General features: G+C 37.6%; 1 protein-coding gene across 1 annotated transcript in view; it reads left to right on the forward strand.

Moving 5' to 3' along the window:
* LOC140230804 (death-associated protein kinase 1-like) overlaps positions 1-21,160 on the forward strand; it is a 160,829-nt gene that overhangs the window by 61,834 nt on the left and 77,835 nt on the right. Inside the window, exons 6-10 of the mRNA XM_072310944.1 lie at positions 5,246-5,272; positions 13,460-13,612; positions 15,529-15,574; positions 16,635-16,724; positions 18,717-18,803. Of these exons, the coding sequence (XP_072167045.1) occupies positions 5,246-5,272; positions 13,460-13,612; positions 15,529-15,574; positions 16,635-16,724; positions 18,717-18,803 (403 nt within the window). The remainder of the gene's footprint in view (positions 1-5,245; positions 5,273-13,459; positions 13,613-15,528; positions 15,575-16,634; positions 16,725-18,716; positions 18,804-21,160) is intronic.

Consider the following 21,160-nt stretch of genomic DNA (forward strand, 5'->3'; position numbering starts at 1 on the left):
TATTGTATATGCAACGTTTGTTGTGCTTTTTATAAAGCATGGTAATACATCAAATACAAGCTTCACATTCCAGAAAGTAGGCAAGTATATTTGCTCTAATGTTTTGAATGCACAAATCAATTAATCACATGGTCACACCTAATTGGGCACATTGTCCAGCATTGGAGACAATAGAGGCATTGTGAGTGTTGCCATTTTGAGGAGAAACAGTGCGGGAGGGATAACTGGAGTATAGAAAACCAACAGACCAATCATCCATACACTAATGCATTAATTTAACAAATGATTGCAGATGATGGCAGTAGTTATACCAACTTAAGGTATGATAGTCATGGTAATGACAGCTAAAATGATGATGGTGTAATGATGATAGCGATGATGGTGATGATATGGGGCCTTATGGTTCTGGTGATGATGTTGATTGTGATGATTGGGATATTGTGGCGATAGTGATAATGATTGTGATTGTTATATCGATGATGGTGATGGTGATGAAAATGGTGGTGATGATGATGATGATGAAAATGGTGATGATGATGATGATGATGATGAAAATGGTGATGATGATGATGATGATACTGGTAATGGTAGTGATATGATGATGGTGATGGTGATGGTGATGGTGATGGTGATGGTGATGGTGATGATGGTAATGATGATACAGATGATGATGACTTGGTGACTAATGATGATGGTAATAAAATAATCAACTTTAAAGAAGCTCATGACATTGAAAACAGCATTGCAAGAGCTCTCACAGTTGGCATGCCCTTAAGTGACCTGAGTTAGTCTGCCATTCTTGGTTGGGATTGATCATCCTGGCAAGATGGATCGATGAACAGCAAGGGAAGATGGTGGCGCTTCATAAAGAGCTCCATAAACTTTCTTAGGTGTGACCCTGGGCAGCTGATACTGGGTTGTATGCCCCGATGACGTATTATCACACGTTTAGGTGATTGTCGCTAGGAGACTGATAGAATTTGCCGGGCATTCTCTATGAAATGGTAAAGATGGTATTCCTCGTTAAGGCACCTGACAACTTCCAGAAAATTTCATCCAGGGCATCTTAGGTGAGGCATTTGCCAAGCTAAGCATTTGCCAGTGCTTCATGAAATTACTGCACTTCTTGATTTTGTTACGAAAACAAAATGCCTGTAAGGTTTGTTAGAGTTTGATCATTACCTTCCTGTTATAATAAGAACATGATTATTGATTTCTGCACGTTTTGCATTGACTCTAACTTGATTAATGCTGAAAGTTTTATGGTATAATTTACTTTATTCTTAAAACACAAGATTCGATTTTCACTTTCAGTATAAAAAAAGAAAATAAAAAAATGCTCAAACTTCTTTGAGATCCTTAATGGATACAATTTGATTTTGATATTGCCTCAACCAGACATGTATGATCTACAGTCTGACTATTAAATACATAGAGCTGTTCTTTCCTTGGTGATGAAATCTGTTTTGAATTTGAGTCCTTTATTGCTTGGGTCTGAATCCACCCCTGTAAAAAGAAGAAGAAGAAGAAGAAGAAGAAGAAAAAAAAAAGGCCCACGTCCAGACACCTAATTATAGATCTATATGGCCTGGCACAGGATGTGAGGGAAATCTGGAAATGTAACTGATGTGGAGCAAGTGCCTAGGGGTTCTACAGACAGCAGTGGAGAAGTGTTCTTGGGGGTTCTAGTCTTCAAACCATCTGGTCTGGCATCGATTGAACATCACAAAGCACCATTGCTCAGAAAAAAAAAAAAAATATGTATAATGTCTGTCGTAGAATGATGGGAAACTTCAATTTAACTCTTCAAATTCAAATGGCATAAATGACTGATGTGGTTTCAAAATCTAACAGTGCAAATATGAATTAAACTTGAGATCACGTTCTTGCTGTCATGGTAACTATGGAAGTGCAATTGCACTGTGCTAATATGGCATGTTGACCCATATGTCAACTGAGACATTTTAATGAAGATAGTATTTCACTTGTTTACACTTAGCATATCTGGTATTGACTTTATCACCAGACTTCATCATCATGTTCCATTTTAGTTAAAGGGATGATATAGTTATGGTTGAGATGGGGGATTCAGATCTTAACACTTTGTGAGATAATTAGAAACCGTTTATAGAATATGAAAGAGCATACAATTCTAAGAGGAATTCAGAGTCGTTGAAGATTGGTTTTGAAATGGATGAGAAATCCGAAAACAAAGAAGTCCTAATGAAAGGTGGGACCCATTATTAGGACCACTTTGTTTTACTTTATTTTTTGGATATCTCAGCCCTTTCAAATTCAATTTTCATCAAATAAACTTTGAATACCTCTAATAGAATTGTATGCTCTTGAATATTTCGTATATAAGTTATTTCTAAATTATCTTGCAAAAATTTAAAATCTTACTTTCCCATCTCACCCAAAACTATACTATCCCTTTAACAGTTGATCAAAATGTCTCAGGGATTGTAGTATTACCATTGATGATGTTGCACTACGTGTTTCAAGGGATGTAGACTGAAATTCAAAACAAGGTTAGTAGTGTTCTGATAGAGTGCATTTCATCCTTCCTTTTGTACTGTCATCTCACAAATCTCATCCTTGCAATCTGTACCTGCCTATCAATTTTTACCAACATCTCTTCCTCAGAAGTCTTCCAAGTCTTTGTACCCTCCTATTTTCTCCCTTTTCTCTTTAGCCTCTGTCTCCTCCCTATCTTCAATGAATTTCTTTGGCTCATTCATGTTTTTATTTAGCCTGTTGAAGACGAGTCCAGAATATACTCGGGCAAGTGTCTTTGGGAAATGCATGTCTCAGCAAAATCAGTCCATCCTCGATGGGTTAAGCCTCCACTTTTCTTGTTCATTTTCTCTGCTCACCTCATCTCTTCATCTTCCTCTGTATGTCCCTCCGGTGTTTCCTTTTCCTCAAGCATGTCTCTTTCTCTTTCATTTGTTCCTTCTTTATATCAGCTTATCACATTCCTCTTTCGATATTTGTAATTTTTACCTTCTTTCTCTTCCTTCATGAGTACAGTACAAAGGCCTATATCAACCCGCCGAGGACGGACTGATTTTGCTACAACATGCAGTTCCCATAGACACTCCCCCGAGTATACTCGGGACTCGTCCTCAAGGGGTTAATGCTCCCACAAGCTCATTAATTGCAAGAAAATTTTTTTTTAAAATGGCTTAGAATGAAGACTAGCTCCGAGTATATTCATACTCTGTGGGAAATGTGTGTTACAACAAAATAAGTCCGTCCTCAACGGGTTAAGAATACCAGTGCTCACTGTCATGTGCATGTCATCATTATCATCATTTTTTTTTTCAAAATCTGTTTTAACTTCTGTACCTATGCTGTGAACACATAACCTTAATGATTTTGCTTCAGGGCAGGGAGTATAGAACAGCTCATCTAACAGTCTCTTCATCTCTTCAAAACCTGGAATTCCAGCCATTGATTTCCTGTTCAAACATCTGAGCCCAGAAAAGTCAGGGGGTGACTGTGGACAGCTTTAAGCACATTGATTTTCACCTGAAGCCGTTAATGTTCTCCTTGGTGAATCCAAAACGGTGGAATGACACGACATGTACCCCCTGAGGCCAGTGGCGTTCTCTCGTTATTTTCTCTGCCCTTTTATATTCAGCCATCCCCTCTGAATGTCAATCTGAGATTGCGACTTTCTGCGGGGCGCATCGATTTTCGCCCGTGTTCGGGGGCAAAGTTGATTTGATCACCTGAATGAAGGTAGTTTCCACAGTTGTGGCTGTGTCCAGCAGGCTGTGTGATTTGGTGTTTTAGGAGGAAATGGTTATTGGCGTGAATAGCATGCGAATTTGAATGAGACACTAGCTGTGTGAGACTCCAATGGCTGAATCCAGTCTGAATAGCTTCACCTGAATAATCATTTCTTGGTGTGTATGCAGGTGTGCTTTTATGATTTTTTTTTGTCTTGATGTCACCTGTGTATTTATTTATGTTAAAGAAGCCCCTATCAGGACACTAAAGGTCCATTTAGACAAGGGTATATGTACCATCCTGTACATTGATATGTTTGCTTGCTTAGATTCGCAAATATGGAATATATTCCAATGTTTGAACCTCAGTAAAGATTTAGGGGAGATACCCTCATTAGAATGCTTTAATGAATGTTCTCATCTGCAAAATTCAAAAGTAGTTAAGTTCTGTAGAGATACACTCTACAGTGTGTGTGTGTGTATGTGAAATTCATTGAAATTGGACCACTGAATTTTTTTTTTTTTTTGCATTTTCAGTATTTGTTTTAGCATGCAAATGTTAGTATCTTATTTATACAGTAATTAATTTTGCGATTAATGCCAGCTGTTAGTCAGTGATTAAGATGCATTTTTTTAGTTCATTCTCTCCCTGTACAAATCACACATTTTGGTTGCATGGAGAAGAAGATGTTTTTGATAATCTTGGCAACATGTAAGTGTGAATAAAATTGTGTAACATTGTCTCTATGAAAAATATATGAAGGAAGAGATAATATCCCAGACATGAGCAGATTTTTTTTTTTCCAGTTAGTGGAATGTGGGATAAAATTAAAGCATTTTTTTTTGTGTTTATCATTATCCTTTTCTGCTTGACATTTCACAGCCATCAGAGCTAATTGTTCTCAAATTCCTGTCCAAGTTTTGTATCAAATATCTGGCCATTGACGTGTAAAGCATGGGCCATTAATTGACGCTAGGATAATTGGAGGTGACGAGCTGTGATCTCACATGACACCAGACAGGTGGCCAGATCGGTTAGCTTCAAATCATAGCATTAAGATTTACAGGAAAGGGGGGGGGGGGGGTGAGGATCAGTTGCAGGTGAACCTGAGATACTGGGGTAGGGGTTGGGGGTTTTGAGTCTTGAGAGAGAGATACATGTAAAGGGAAAAGGGAGGGGTAAGGGGGGGGGAGAGGGAGGGGAGAGTGGAAAGTAGGGAGTGGAAGAGAAGAGGGGGAAGCTGGGGTAAGGAAAGAGAAGGAGATTGTAGGGGAAAAGAGATTACTAGTAGAAAAAAAGAAAACTGAGGGAGGAGAGTGAGGAGAAGATGTAGGGGAAGGGAGGGAGGTCTAAGGAAAGTGGAGGAAGAAAGGGAAAAGTAAAGGGGAGGAAGGGTGAGTATAGAGAGTAAAGGGGGTTTAGGAGTGAATAATTATATGAAATATTCAATTTTGCACTGCCTTGTCTTTCAAGTGATTTTCCTTCTCTTTGTTTATTTGTCATACAGGGCCATCGGAGTTATCACATATATATTGTAAGTATCATTCCTTATGTTTCACTATCTGTTAGTAAAATGCATATTTTTAATGTGGATCATTATGCTACTAGCAAACATAACCAGGGCACTCAAACTGCAACGTAGGTTTGAGTTGCACAGTACCCTTGTGACTACATTTTTTTTAACTGTTCCCCAAAATTCCCACTTTATCAGATGCACTCAGTTCCTGTTATGCATATCACCTAAACCATAAACAAGTGGGCTTGAATGTTTTTGAATGTTTGAGTTTTAGCCCAGTGGACTTGAAAAACAAATTTAGCCATTTTAAAGCAATTTCTGTGCAAATTGTATGCAGCGTTAGCAGTGAAATGCATCCATGCATGAAAGATTTATACAACGGCTCACTTCCACACCCATCTGACAGTGAATGGTCCTTTCTTATGCACATTTGTTAAAACTTATTGTCAAGAATAAATGTAGAGTTATACAAAGAGAGGTGGAGGGAAGTTAAATCTGCAGACCATGGAAGACTTATGGCTTGGATACACATGGTTTCTTACAAACAAAGTGTAACTGCAGTGAATGTACTGAAATAACTTTTATATTTATTGGTTTGTTTTTTTTTTCATTGAAGTAATTCATGCAATGTGAGTATTCTTCTTTTTCAATATGAACAAAGAGTTGTGCAGTAAAGTCTTGATTCAAGTGGCAAGGGAAGGTTGCAGAGTGTCATGAGTAAAAGATGATAAGATCTGGCTAGCCTCTCTTTCAGGCTGTGACTGTGGACAGTTATTTGTAGTGACAGTAGTCTTCATCAAGGGCAATTACTCTATGCTAGCTGTGATGCAATGGACTTACAGTTGCATGATGCATTTAATTTATGTGATATGTTTGTTGGTGTGGTTACATTAACCTTTCTTTCTTGGCCCCCCACCCAAACAGATTATTTATTTATTTATTTATTTTTTTTTTTTTATTTTTTTTTTTTTTGGGGGGGGGTTTAATCATATTATCTACATGTAGTATTGCTTGTATTTCATAAAGTAGAATATTTTTTCTTATTCATATGAGCCATATTTTTGGATTTTTGGTTTAATATACCATTGGATTGCATATTTTCAGCTGCAGAGTTATCAGAAGCCTCTAATCACTATATTCCTAGCTAATCCTGAAATTGGTAACACATATTAGAAGATTGAAGTTAGCAGCAGAGTTTTTTTTTCAGGACTCGTTCTTTTATTTAGAGAGAATTTAACCCAGTGAGGACGGGCTGATTTTGTTACAACACACATATTCCATTGACACCTGCTCGAGTATACTCGGGACTCGTCCTCAACAAAGGGGGGGGGGGGGACGCTTAATCGTGAGCAAGGTGTAGTAAGACGAACGTTTGAGGCCAATTTGTCACCGCATGGTCAGATTTCAGTGACTAAGATCTTAAGCAAGGTGAGACAAGGTTGACAGTGATATGAGGATGTTTCCTGCTCAGATAGTGAGAGTTTTCTCTTCCCTCCTTTTGTTTTTTTCTTCTTTCGTTGTCAAAGCACATCACGTGATGTGACCATAAAAGGACAGTAGGGGCTAATCTCACTGACCGGCTGAAAACAAGCAGTGGTCATGTGACTAAGTATCCTCGGGCCGATGTTTTGCCTGTCTGCATACCTGTAACCTGCACTGCTGGCTGCATTCAATCAATTGTAGTTTTGATATTTATGTAAATATGATATGAAGATGTGGTAGTGAAAATATTCAGATCTTATTTCTTGTACAATTGCACCTCAGAAAGGTGTTATAAAGACTCCCTTTTTTCAGAAAGGTTAGATTTCAAAAAAATGATAAAATGCAAACTAGTGACACTGATATTGCAAGCTTTTTGTGCTTAGCAAACACATAGACAGATACTAGCCAATAAGCTCATTGATAGCACCTAATGTTCACATTACTTTGTCCATGAAGCTGTTGTACATGTAGGAAAATAAACACTATGCATGCTCATAAAAGGACCTTAATAGTGTTTATAGTATGATTTTGCATCTGCACATCTTGATACCAAACCTGTGCAGGCAAATTTAGTTGGAGTTTGATACAAGCCATTTACATGTTCATATGAAGGCCCTATTCGCAAATCATGATTCGTCCAAGTAATGCTACATTTGTAAATTGACAATTACAACAGTTTAGAGATGAATGTGTATTATTTCTCCCTTTATTAGTCTGTTCTACAATGATTGACTGAATTTTAGTTCAATTACAACAATGGGTTTTGTGGAAATTCCTGAGCTTTTCAAGAGCTTATCCTGTTTGGTTCTGAAGTAATAAGATTTAGATTTCAAAGGTTGAAATAAACATGTATTACCCCTTGTAAGTGGCGAACCCTTTAATAAGTGTGTGGCGTTGATGCGTCGTGCATTCAATCATTCCATCCCTCGCTCCTCGCCAAACCACAGACAAGCCGCTGCCTTATGGTTTCAGCTAATCCAATGTAATACCCACCGCCTCTCGTGTAATCCAGTTACGCCTCCCTAAGACCCCGTCAAAATGAGCCTGAGTCCCTTTCCTAATTAAGTCAGCGCTAGACTACTAGGGTTACTGAGGATAAGGATTTGTGTTTTTTGTTGTATCCTTATTTTGTTAAGATATTCTTTCCCCTAAAAGCTCAACTTGGTAAAAGTTGCGATGGAATATTTCCCCAGACAGTCCTTAGGGGTTAGTATGCAATCTCTTTACATTTTGAAATGTCGATTGGATAAGATAGTGTTTTGCTCTGAATCTTGTATAGCTCTGCATACTCCTGATATAACAATAGACCCATTCACATGTATAGGGAATTATTTTGTGCAGTATTTCGTAATAAGTATGTGTATGAGTGCAAATACACAGCAAAATACCATGGCATTTAGGGTGGTAATTCAAACTTTGCATGGAACACTATTGCCAGATTTGAGTTTGTATCACAAAATGCCAGCCACCTTATACAGCGGTGTATTCTTCATGTGACCTGGCACACTTCTTGTCTTCTGCCTGAAGGAGATTACGTGTATGCACATCGTGTTTACCTCAAACAGGTGCACTTTTGGGCCAGAGATACCACAGTCTTTCATGAATGAGAATGATACCAGCTAAAATGCTGCAGTACATTGTATCCATTGTCATTACATTATAACAGTGAAACCAAAGCACCATGGCATTTAGATACCATGGTACTTCTAACGTGAATGCACCTAGTGTCGCGGTGTGCTTGGTAAGAGAGTGCTGTAAACAGTGCTTTAAGCAGTGCTTGAGGCATTGGTATGTGCATGCCACCAAAGATGCTCATACAATGCTTTGGAATACAGTCACATCAAAATTTGTAGCATTACGAAAGAAAAAAATATGGGCTACATGTATTTATCTGGTAGAATGTCTGTACTCTGATATAATAAACAATTTATATTTATTTGGAAACTATGAGCAGGAGTGGTGTTGTTCTTCAAAGAGTATACTAATCAAGATTCTTAGATAAGGCCAATTGACTACTGGAAAGGACTTGTTTGAAATTGATTGTGGTATGTCCTTATATTATATCTACTGTACCTTCATATCAATTCAAAGCATGTGATTTTTCCCCCTTTTTTATGTGGCAAGCATACATTAAGTGTTGTTGATGTCAAAGCACTGCTTAACTTTGCATTCACAGGATATTACAGACAGGACCAGATGCAAAAATTATGTAGCATAGTGTTCAAAGGTCTCATGTTCTTAATTAACAATGCTGAAGCTACAGTTTTTATGTGCTTACAAACTTCCTTCGTGAGCGCACATTTTGTGTGTGTGTGTGTGTGTGTATTCAGAGTTATCCAACATCTCTCTTCAACAACGATCCTTTAGAATGATACAGAATGAAAGGAAGTACATGTATATGTGCCACTAGATAGGTGTTTATTTCCCTACATCACCAATTTGTTTGCATTACCCTCTATGAGGTCCAATAAAAATTCCCGGTAACTATGAAATGTAAGATGTACATAATGCACTATTGACATTTCAGAGAAAATGATAGCAGTTACTGAACTCCCTGCTTGTATTACACTTTTGTACCTGAAGAGTTTTTATGACGTCTGACTAGTCTCATGGTTCTCTCCCTTCATCTCTTTTAACATATTATCTGAAAGGAGATAAGAGAGAAGAACAAATAATAATAATGACTCTGTCAAGAATTAAGTGTATCAGGGCTGTGTGAAAGCGCGGATGACTTCATGACCTGTATACATGTATGTGCAAAAAAGATAGACTTACCAAAACACCTGTCAGTCTATGGGTGCGTTCGAGTGCTCTCCTAAAGCGAACTGTACCATACCGTACCCGTGCCAGAGGAGCGCTGGAACGCTCCTAAAGTGTACTGTACCGTACTGTACCAAGCCAAAAGTGGACCACTTCCTGATGTGTTCCAAAAGCGTACCAAAAGTGTACCAAAAGTTCGATGTAAAGCATGCGCGTATCATGCACATATGTCACAATGCAAAAAACATCATTCTCTTTGTTCGGGACAGCTGTAAGTAGGGCGGCAGCGCCAGGTGGATGACATTTTTGCTACAAAAATGCGTGACCTTTTCTAAAAATAACTCGTGAGGTACGCTTTCTCGACAGAGCGCTCGAACGCTTCAAATCTGGTACAGTTCGGTACGGTACGCTTTGGTTCACTTTAGAGCGCTCGAACGCACCCTATGGTATCATTTGAGTTCATAAGCCTTCACATGTGTATGATCTCACATTAAGGTTTTGTGCGTTGTCATGGTCTTTATAACTATCATGGCATGCATGCACACACCGAGTAAAAGAGTGGTCAAAGCACTGACTGACCGAATTTGGTGAGTGCTGCAAAAAATGCCCTCTCTTTAGAAACCCTGACTATGGGGCAACATGGAGTCCTGCTATGCTACACTTGTACTTTGTGCTTGAAAATAGATTTAAAGGGATGGTACATTATTTGGTGGAGATGAGAATTGGGCTCTTAACTTTTTGCAAGATACCAAGAAAACACTTATGAAGTAGTACAGAGCATACCATTTTAAGAGGAATTCAAAGTTTATTTGATGAAAATCGGGTTTGGAATGACTGAAACATCCAAAAACAAAGTAAAACAAAGCGATCGTAATAAAGTGTGGGTCCCACACTCACTAGAATCGCTCTGTTTTGGATATCTCAACCATTTCGAAACCAATTTCCATCAAATAAATGTTGAATTCCTCATGGAATTACATGCCCTTTCATATTTTATAAGAGGTTTCTCATTATCTCACCCATAAATGTTAGAAACCTGAAGTCAGGTCTCAACCAAAACTGTATTATGATCCCTGAAAGGACTGTACAGTACTGGTTTAGGTGAGGATTCAGCTTGTAATGTTTTGCGAGATATTTAGCAACCACTATGAAATGTTAAAGAGCATACAATTCTAAGGGGAATTAAATGTTTATGTGATGAAAATCGGTTTTGAAATGACAGAGATATTTAAAAACAAGTTAAAACAAAGAGATCCTTATAAAAGTCGTGGCCTGTCAATTTTATAAGGATCGCTCTTTAAGATATCTCAGCCATTTCAAGGCCAATTTTCATTAAATAAACATTGAATCCTTGAAATTACATGCTCTTCCAAATTTCATAAGAGTTCTCTCATTATCTCACCAAAAAAATGTTATAAACCTGAATCCTCACCTCAACCAGTACTGTACAGTCTACTCTTTAAACTTTTTGAAACTTGTCAAAGTTAGTGATTTCCATAGCGCTTCAGTGGAAAGAAACAGTAATCACATTGGTATTGATGTCCATAGAACCAGAAAGGTAGGAAAAGGTATGGCATGCTACAGTTATGAAACTGATATACAAACCGTAGCCATAGTCTGTCATGTCTTAAAATGACAACAAACCCATCTCAGCTGAGTGGTCTGTGATCAGACATGGCCTGCTCCTGCAATATTCTGCTCCCTTGAGTGACGGTTGTCATCCTTGAAAATGTGTCATTAATTATCCGCCAGGAATTCTGGATCATTTGTCTGTAGCTCCAACCCCTGAAAGAGTCCAAGGTGCAGAGTGCAGTGGAGTGGAGACCATGTCAAATTTGATGCTCTCAAGACATCTGTAATGTATCATCACATGACAACAATGCAAGGATATAGACATGTGATCTTTTGAGTCAGGTCGTCTCTAGAGTGTAGCCCATTTATAATCTAAGTTTTTGACTGTTGAATGAAATAGGCTATTTGTCTCATTTTTTTCCAAAATCATATTTAAAGTAAGATACCAAATCTTTCTTTATTTAGACTTCAATTGCAATTATATGTGTACTCATTACTCCATATATCTTTCCCTGTCTGTTTCTGTCTGTCTGTCTGTCTGTCTGTCTAGGCATTACATACCGGTACATATTTTTCTGTTCCTATCATAATCTTACGCACTTCTAGACAGACATGTTAATATATCATAAATTGAACTCCAAATACATGTACCATATACTCCACCCCCCCCCCCCACCACCACCCACACACACACACACACACATACAGAAAAAGTCAGGGTGAAACAAGAACAGATTTGGAGTACGAATAGGGGTTTGGTTTTCATATTTACAATATACACATAATTATACTACTGCCCCTTTATAGTCCTAAGAAAGAAGCAGACAGGCATACAGATACCAGAACACATAATTATACCCTTGAAAGATATGAACCTGTTTGTTCATGCTTTGTATGGAAATACTACCATACAACACCAGTACTGTATAATCTGCACTGCATGTATTGCTGCCAATAAGACTTAATATGAACTGTCTCTTTCCTTCTAAAAGAGAAAAATTGATTTCTATTCATGCATACATATTTCTCTCTGACTACCTCTATCTATCTATATTTGATTTTTTTTTTTTTTTTATAGCTTGTCATGTGTGTAGAACTGGGCACCATCTCATTGAATGCATGAGCACACACCGTCATGCATATATGCAGTCAATTTTGTTAAGTATCCCATTTGCTATTGATGAATTATAAAGTCTGTAGATTTCCCAGTGTAAGACATCTGGATTACTTTTAATAGAATTGCAGTGTTGTATCATTAATCATAATATAACAGTGTACTGCAGCACTTATTTTAATGAGTAGTAATCAAGCCCATAAAATATATAGTTGTGTATACATCAGCTGTTGTTCACTGAAATAGTAACTTACACTACTTCAGGGGTTTAGTGTGCATAAATCTGCAGCGACATTGGAAAGATCTTGATGATGATTTTGAGAGCTCAGCATGTGAACTTGTGATTCTTATGTTAGGGGCAGAAATCATTTCCATAAAATGAACGAGTCTGCAGGCGATTCCATGAACATGTACAATTTTGATAAGTGATGGAGCAGACATTAAGAACACAATACTTTCAACACCATGATAAACATTACTAGTGGCCATTGGAGAAAAAATGTACTTGTGATGAATTTATACTGTCAATTCAGATGTTGGGAGAAGTTGAATCTTTTGCCCGGTGTAAAGCAGAACCTGTGACCAGTTTATCAAAGCTGGTGCTGCAAATACTGAGGAGATGCTCATCATTTCTGCTAAAGGAGAAAAGCACTTTCACAGACATCAATAACCCGGGCATTGTGGCATGTGCCTGTAATCCAGCTACTTTAGAGGCAGGAGTCAATAGTTTGTCTGCCTCCAGATCCAAGGATACAGGGTTCGATCCTTGAGTCTCACTGAGCAATGTTGTGTGTAAGCATTCCATCATCCCCCCTAGTAAAAGGCAAAACACTCTGTCCCTCGGATAGGACATTAAAAGGAGGTTCCGTGTGTGTGTGTGTGTGTGAATTAGCCACGACTCACGCAAGTAAAAGATCCCGCTTCATTCATTTCATCGCAAAAAGCATGGTGCCAACACGGTGAAGTGGTTCCCCTATATACCGACCCACACAAGAGAACGAGAGAACAGCCCCCTCATGGTTCACCCCAGGTGACTAGCAATAGTCAGCAAAGAGTATCAGCCAGGCACATTGTGCCATATGCTTGAATGAAACAGACATCAATAAAAACAGGATGCAGCTGATACATACACACTACCAGGTTTTGAAATAAAACTGTTACTGATTTCTTTCCTTCCATTGACCATGGTGCATAATTTGTTAGGTTTTTGTATCAGAAGGTTTAATGAATGTTTCTTTTTCTTCTTGTTTTTCTCTTCATCCTATTCTCCCATGCAGACTCAGCGGACTGTCTCCATTTCTTGGGGAGGACCAACAAGAGACATATGAACATGTGACGGCGATCGACTACTCATTCGACGACGACTATTTTGCTTCCACCAGCGACCTAGCCAAAGACTTTATCGAGAAACTATTACTGAAAGATCCAAGGTTGTGCTTTTTCTCCTTTGATTATAAATTGAATGTATGAATTACATGTATTTGTAGCTATCATATTTATGAATTCCATTGAACTTAGGAAAAAGTCATGCACATCTGTTTTAACATTAGGTTTCAATGAATCAGAAATGGCTAAACCGCATATGCCAGTAATGCTGTATTAACTGTTGAAGACAAGTCCCAAGTACACTCGGGCAGGTGTCTATGAGAAATACGTGTTATAGCAAAATCAGTCCGTCCTCAGTGGGTTGATAGGGGAAAGAAGAGTAAAATCTTATTGAGCACAACAGTGAAAATTTGATCAGAATCAGGTAGATATTAGGGTAGATATGAAATTTTGAAGTTTCACTAATTTTTGTACTACAGTTCTCAAACAGATGAATATATGCATGAGTGAGCTGATGATGTCATCACCTCACTATTTTCCATTGATTCTTAACAACAACAACAAAACTGACAAAACTTCAGTTTTTGTTCTGTGCAAGTGTGAAATATAATGCTAGTCCTGGGCTAATATCTTTAATATAATGATCAGTTAGATAGGTTAGGATATGAGACTGGGACATATGTTTTAACAAAAAACTCAAAACTTCAAGATTATGTGTAAAAACTATATGGCAAAGTGTGGGGCTATGACATCATCTACCAGGTACTAATACTCATTTGCATATTCATATAGACTGTTTGAAAACTGTTTTGTGAAAATTAGGGAAACCTCATTTCAATTTCATGACTTCCTTAATTTCTATTCCATTTTGATAAAATTTTTACTCATGTGCCGATAAGATTATACTCCTTCCTACATGTATCAGACTGACTTTTAATTTGTCCTGATTTCCCTTCATCTTCCGTTTTGACTTGTATGAGAATAGATTGTAGAACTTTGCACCATCAACCTCAGTAGTTTTATCCTTGTGAAAATAATTTTCTTGCCAATACCAGGGTTGTAAAAAAATTTGTTAGCTGTATTCCGTATTAGAAATTACACAGATGAGTAGAAATTGCTAATGGAATCCTGCATGTGGCAGTATATGGAATCCACATGACGTTGAAGTGCATAATGTTCATGACCTTCTGAGTAGTACCTTTTCCCCCTGAAGCAGTCATAAATGCAATTTGAAAGGGCTAAATTGGGGGGAGGGGTGGGAAAGAAGAGGATATGTCAATTTTTAATCAAAGTCTTGCCCACAGCTAGATCATAATTAACCATCCAGTAGACTTCCTCCGCCCCAATCTCTCCGCCTTGACATCTCATACCACTCGGAGCAGGTTTAAATCTGGACACAATTTCCGCTGGCATATCCGTTCAAGTGCTGACCCTTTCTTATTGCAGCTATAAAAGATGGTGACCCTTTCCTTTTTCTATAGGAGAAGTTTAAAAATGACTTTTAGCTGTCATATGAACTTGTCTTTAATTAAAAGGAAAAATATACAGTATAAAGTCCTTGATGGTAATAAAACAGACACATGAAAGGTGTGAAGTTATGTGGGTACAGGTGTATGACCATAAAGGGACACAGAGAAAAATATACCTTACGGGAGGCATCATTTTAAGTCAGAGTAGCTGATTTCTGCTAAAATGCCTTTACTGTAGTTAATGCACAACAGCTACCCTTCCTCCAGTGTGTAACATTCAAATAAATGCTGAGACAGTAAATATAAGGAATGTTGTTAACCTGTTCAGATTTAATCTTGAAATGCCAATCAAGTTATTAAACTCTTGAGTACTTTGAGTGCCTTTTGGCACAGAAAACCCTATAACATTTTTCCCTGGCACAGAGTGCGTGAAGAAAATGTATGTTATTTGAACATTGTGTGTGTGAACAGTTGTATTTGTTATGTTTATATATTCCTTTCAACTGCAAGAATTATATTAATTTCAATTGTCCATATTTTGCTGTTTATAGGAAACGAGCAACTGTTGACCAGTGCCTTTCTCATCCATGGATTGCTGTAAGTAAAAGACGTCACACAGTGATGATTTCTGAGCTAGTTTGCAAAAGAGTCATATAGACATTAGTTTTTTATATGAATGCACTATGAATAATGATAACAAACAGATTTGAATTATCAAACATACGGGTATGGTAGAAAAACAGAAGACAGTTTTAGTGGTATTGGGCATTATTGAACACAGCAACACTCCAAAAATAACTCACCATAGTTTGTACTTTCAAAGCTGTTATCATAATCCACTTGGCCATCAGTATAGCCAACATGTTCACATGGCCTTAAGGTAATCAGAGGAGAGATTGGAGAGGGGAAGACTTTAGCACTAGTCTTCCTGGAAAGAAACCGCATCCAGAGGTGTCTCCATGGTAACAGGAAGTGCACCTTAGATAAAGGAATGGCATTGAAAGAAACCTGAAACTGATCCATCCAACCAAGACCAAACATATATACCTGAATCAGCTCCGGAATCTACATTTTGATAAGCAGTGGACAAGTTGTTTGCAACATGTTTATTTGTTGTCAAACGAAAATGTACACGCACATTGGAAATCATGTTTCCATCTGTAAGAACAAAACAAAAGAGCAGAATAAAACTTTTGATAATACTTGGGTTTAAACCTACAAAGTTTCTTCAATGGTTGCAAAGTTTTTGTTGTGTAAATTTCAGTTTACATTAGTTGAAAAAAAAAATATGGAGGTAACAAATGCGTAAAGGATGCTGATCGTGAAAATCTTACAAAACAAGAGTAAATAGAAAGAGGTATCTCTGATGTTTCAGTGTGATTTTTAGTATTATTACTCTGAATATTATCAAAATCGTTATTATCAATATGCATGGTTAGCACTATCATCTTGTCATTATCAAGTATTATATCACAGCCATGAAATGGCATACAGTGTACATACAGTACTTGCATTAAAGGCTGTGGAAGTAAACCATGAGGTCTGACTGCCTCATTATTTCTATTGGCAATATTGCATGTTCATAGTGATGATGTGCATTAGTGACCTTTTGGTGACCTTTCAGTGACCTTTTATGCCTCTCCTCTTTGCCCCACAGCCAAGGAGCAAGAAGCAGAAGGTGCAGAGACAGACATCACATCTCAACATGGAGAACCTGAGGAAGTTCAATGCCAAGAAGAGATGGAAGGTAGTTTACCAGTCTCTTAGAACTCCCAGGGGGCAAAACCAATGGTATAAAAAAACTAGATGGGGAAGGTGAAGAGTGAATGCTTGTAGTAGAATGCATTTTGTCAGGCTGTGAAACATTATTCAAATTAATGACATTCTTGCGTGGAAGTGTTTTTATTTCAACTGATTGACAAATTGCCCTACATTCTACATAAAAAAGGATCAAATTAACTCTTTATGTGCCATGTTCGCACGTCCGACTCAGTCGGCGGCGTGCCAGCTTTGCATATTCCGCTCAAACCCACAAACCCGCCCAAACTGATCGATAAATTGCCAAGTGCCACAGCACAATGAAAGCGTTTCATGCGATTCCATTCCTCTCATCTGTAGTTGCATTTTATGTGGTGATCGACTAACAAGCAGTGTTTCATACTGGATTTGCGTGCAAATTGTAAGTTTCTGTCACTACTTTGCATGCAAAAGTCATACATTTACAGTCATATTTCTACCGGGCATTTGAAAGAAAAGCAATTATAGATATGTCATCGAATTAACATCAATGCAAAGCATGGCATTTTCTCTTCAGCTTTTCTAACTTCGTCTACAATTTAACAAAAATTTATGAATGTTAAATTGATTTGAAAAACTGATTGTTTTCTCAACGTATGACTACGTTGGTGTCTCAGAACATAATGTGGCACAAGGGGGGTTTCCACCATGGCACATAAAGAGTTAACCTGTTGAGGACAGACTGATTTTGCTATAACACACACTTCCCATAGACATCTGCCTGAGTATTCTTGGGACTAGTCTTCAACTGGTAAGTCAGTGTTTAGTAGCAGCCGGGCATACACGTGTATGTACTCGGGCAGGATTTGAACCTACAAACGTACATGTATGACCTCCTGATCACTGGACAGGCATCTTATCTACCAGACCACTGAGCTTCCCTCGGACAGCCGGTGCTGGTTCTAATCCTTATAGCATGCAGGTGTATTGCATAATCATTCAAATTAATGACATTTGTAAGATGCCTGTCTGGTAATCAGAAAGTCGTACACTGTAGGTTCGAATCCCGCTTATAATAAGTACATTGTATATACATGTACATGTGTATGCCCATATTTTCTGTCATGGCTAATACCTAGCACTGATTGATTTGATGCTTTACATTGATGTAGGGCAATTTGTCAAACTGTTGCATAGAAACATTACGTATATAATAGAACATCCAAAACAACCAAAGAGACTAACTTTGCAAGTGCATCTTGAATTAGACGTCACAGAGATTGTGATAAATAAAGCATGAAAGAGAATTGTCGGGAATCAACTATCTGTATATACAGTATACGCATTGTATATATATATATATATATATATATATATATATATCATTCTGTTTTTGTTCATTTTTTTTTTTTGTGCCACAGTGTAAACCCCCTGTGTCCCACATTATTTTGAGACCACCATGCATAGGTACACTGTATTTTGAGAAAACATATTGTCTTTCAAAGCCACGTAACCTTTTATAGAATCATTTTCTTTTCTTTTTTTTTTTTTTTTTGTTGCTGGAAATACAGTACAGCAAGGTCGTTGAGAAAATGTATTGCATGCTTTGCTTCAGTGAACTGTAGCAAGAGTGATTAAATGAAATATGTATGTTTACAATTTGATTGACAGTTGTGTAAGTGTGTGTCCAGCCACATGTGACATAATCATGAATCTTTTATATAGTGCTAAACATTTCATACACCCATTTAACCCGTTGAGGACGGTTTGATTTTGCTACAACATGCATTTCCCATAGACGCTTGCCCGAGTATACTCGGGACTCGTCCTCAACGGGGTAATCATGTACTGTCCAAAAGATGTCATATTTTTGATGATGAAAAATGGTCATGTGAAAAATATTGTTGATAAGATGTATTATATACAATGTATTCAACTTGTACTGTATTCAACTTGTATGACATAATTCTGTTTCTTCCCAAATCTATTTATGTTACCATAGCAATCAATGAAGGTGGTGTCAATATGCAATAAACTTTCCAAGAATGCTCGACTACGGAGTGCCAGTACTGCAGTTGATGTTAACGGGGTGAGTAGCAATTCAAAATTTTGCAAGTATTGCAAGTATTCTTTTTTTATGGTGCTTCTCCAGAGAAGAAAAGATTTATAACAACGTAAACAAAATGAGCACAAAATACAATCAATATCCAGAGTCATGATAGGCATTTTTTTTTTCAACAAATCCTTTACATGCATGTAGACTTATTTGTGGAGAGCCAACCTTGCATAACAATGTGTATGACCTTTCTTGGTCTCCTTGAAGCATGCAAGACAGCCTAAATGTGTAACAAGCAACTACATAAGAATGAAAACTAGTAATGAAGCTTCGCTATCTGGCAGAACCCACATATGGTATCAATATAAACAATCATTTTGATACCAAAAAATTATATTTACCCGTCAGTTGTAAATCAGATCTAGCATTTGACTGTATCTTCAGAATCACCCTTTATACAATGTAGATGACTGACTAGGGCATACACAGGATAAGCACACACATTTGGGATGGGGCACAGGATTTTCTTGTAGTATGTTATACTGTGCAGTTGTAATTGGGGCTGGTACAAGTGCGTCAACGTGTTGAGAAAGTCATTCAAATGTATCAGTCTACATGTTTCCAAAGATGATTAAATTCTAGGAAGTTATTACGGTCCACCATAAACATGATGTCTCCAAAATTAAATTCTAATACTGTAATGACATTAAATACAACACAATGTGATCATCATGTTTACCCATACATCATCTTTTAATCTTTACTATTATTGTTTATGGTTTGGTAGAGTAGAGGTAACTCTTCAACTACTCTGTAATCTTCATTATAATCTAATTACATGTGTACTCTAGAAAAGAAAAAAAAAAAAAAGAAAATGAGAAGAAAATGGGGAAGCCTATTTCATTGGCATTCAGGGGTATAATTACATGATATGTCACAAAGCAGCTTTCCAAAGCTTTGCAAATTGTCTGGATGGTTCTTAAAGTCACAGCACAATTCTTAGAGTGTCACATCTTTGCAACAAAGCACCCACTACAGTTGTAAAGTCTGCAGAATGTAGCACCGTACACATCAGTATGAAAAGCATGTGTGTTTTGAGCACCTTAAATAGGTGTAGATACAAATGGACACAATCAACAATATAGAAATACATTTGCTACCAAGCTCCACTCAAAGCACAGAAATTAAATGTGTGTAGAAACACTTCACATAGATGGAAATGGTGCTGCGCATTCAATTTAAAAACTACTAAATGATTCGTTGGTGTGAATGTTTGACATTGAATGAAAAACAGAAAGTTGAATTCCAAGATTGAGGCGAGTCATGTTGACCCTTCATTTTGAACAGCTACTACAAATATAATGGTTTTAAGATGGTCCACATGAATTTTGCAATTGTGATACAGATAAAAATGACACTGAAATAGATAGAATTAAACTCCAAATAGTTTTGAAATCAAACTTCCCCACCTTCCCTGAGGTATGCCACCCACCAATCAATCTGTGGTCTATTCCCAAGGATCTTGTGCCCCTCCACATTGAAAATGTACCCCTGAAAAGAACTCTAGAATCATTCCATTATCCGCTGACGCTGCATACAGTATGTCCGATAGTTAGAATCCCTTAGGTCCCTTTATATTCTCCCTCCGTGTCATTTTCTGTATGCTGATTGTGCAGTATTCTTGTTCTCACGTCATAACGTCGTCAAGAATTCTACATAAATGTCGGTCTGATTATTAACAATGAAGTAACACCGTAGGTGTGAAGTAATCATTTTTGGTAATCAGAAAAGGGATGGATTCATATGATGGTAAGAGAAACTAATAACCAAAACAATGATGTTGTTTGACTTCTGCGATGTGATCTTGTGAGAGCAAATGGTGCTACACTGTACCTGTGACTTGACACATGGTAGCTGTGAATGTGTTACACAATGAAGTGTATCAAAATGAGATACACATCTGGTAGTGATTGTCATTCTTTGCTTGTGTTTGTGCATGTGTATGTTTGGTGTCTGCATACATGTATGTAGGCCAGTTTGACACTTTACACTTTTGAGGATACTATATGTGGAAACAGGTGATTCACTTGCACTTGTATTGCACAAGCACAGCGTTGCATCGCAAGAGAATATGATATGCAGATGTATGGAATGGGTAGCAAATATTCCACTTTTAGTGTTGATAGCACAGTTCAACAAATCTTGTTCCTTTGTTGTGTCATTTGGGAGAATATGCAGTGTTACACTCAAGTCATTTGTAGCACTGTACTGACTTGGAAAGTTGATCTGACAGCTTCTCTGCAACCAGTGACGTAACATTTACACATACTTGTACATTATGTAATGCACAAGTTTAGCATGGGTTGCCATTACAGTAGCATTGCGAATAG

This window comes from Diadema setosum, chromosome 7 (genome assembly GCF_964275005.1).
Source record: "Diadema setosum chromosome 7, eeDiaSeto1, whole genome shotgun sequence".
NCBI classification, from domain to species: Eukaryota; Metazoa; Echinodermata; class Echinoidea; order Diadematoida; family Diadematidae; genus Diadema; species Diadema setosum.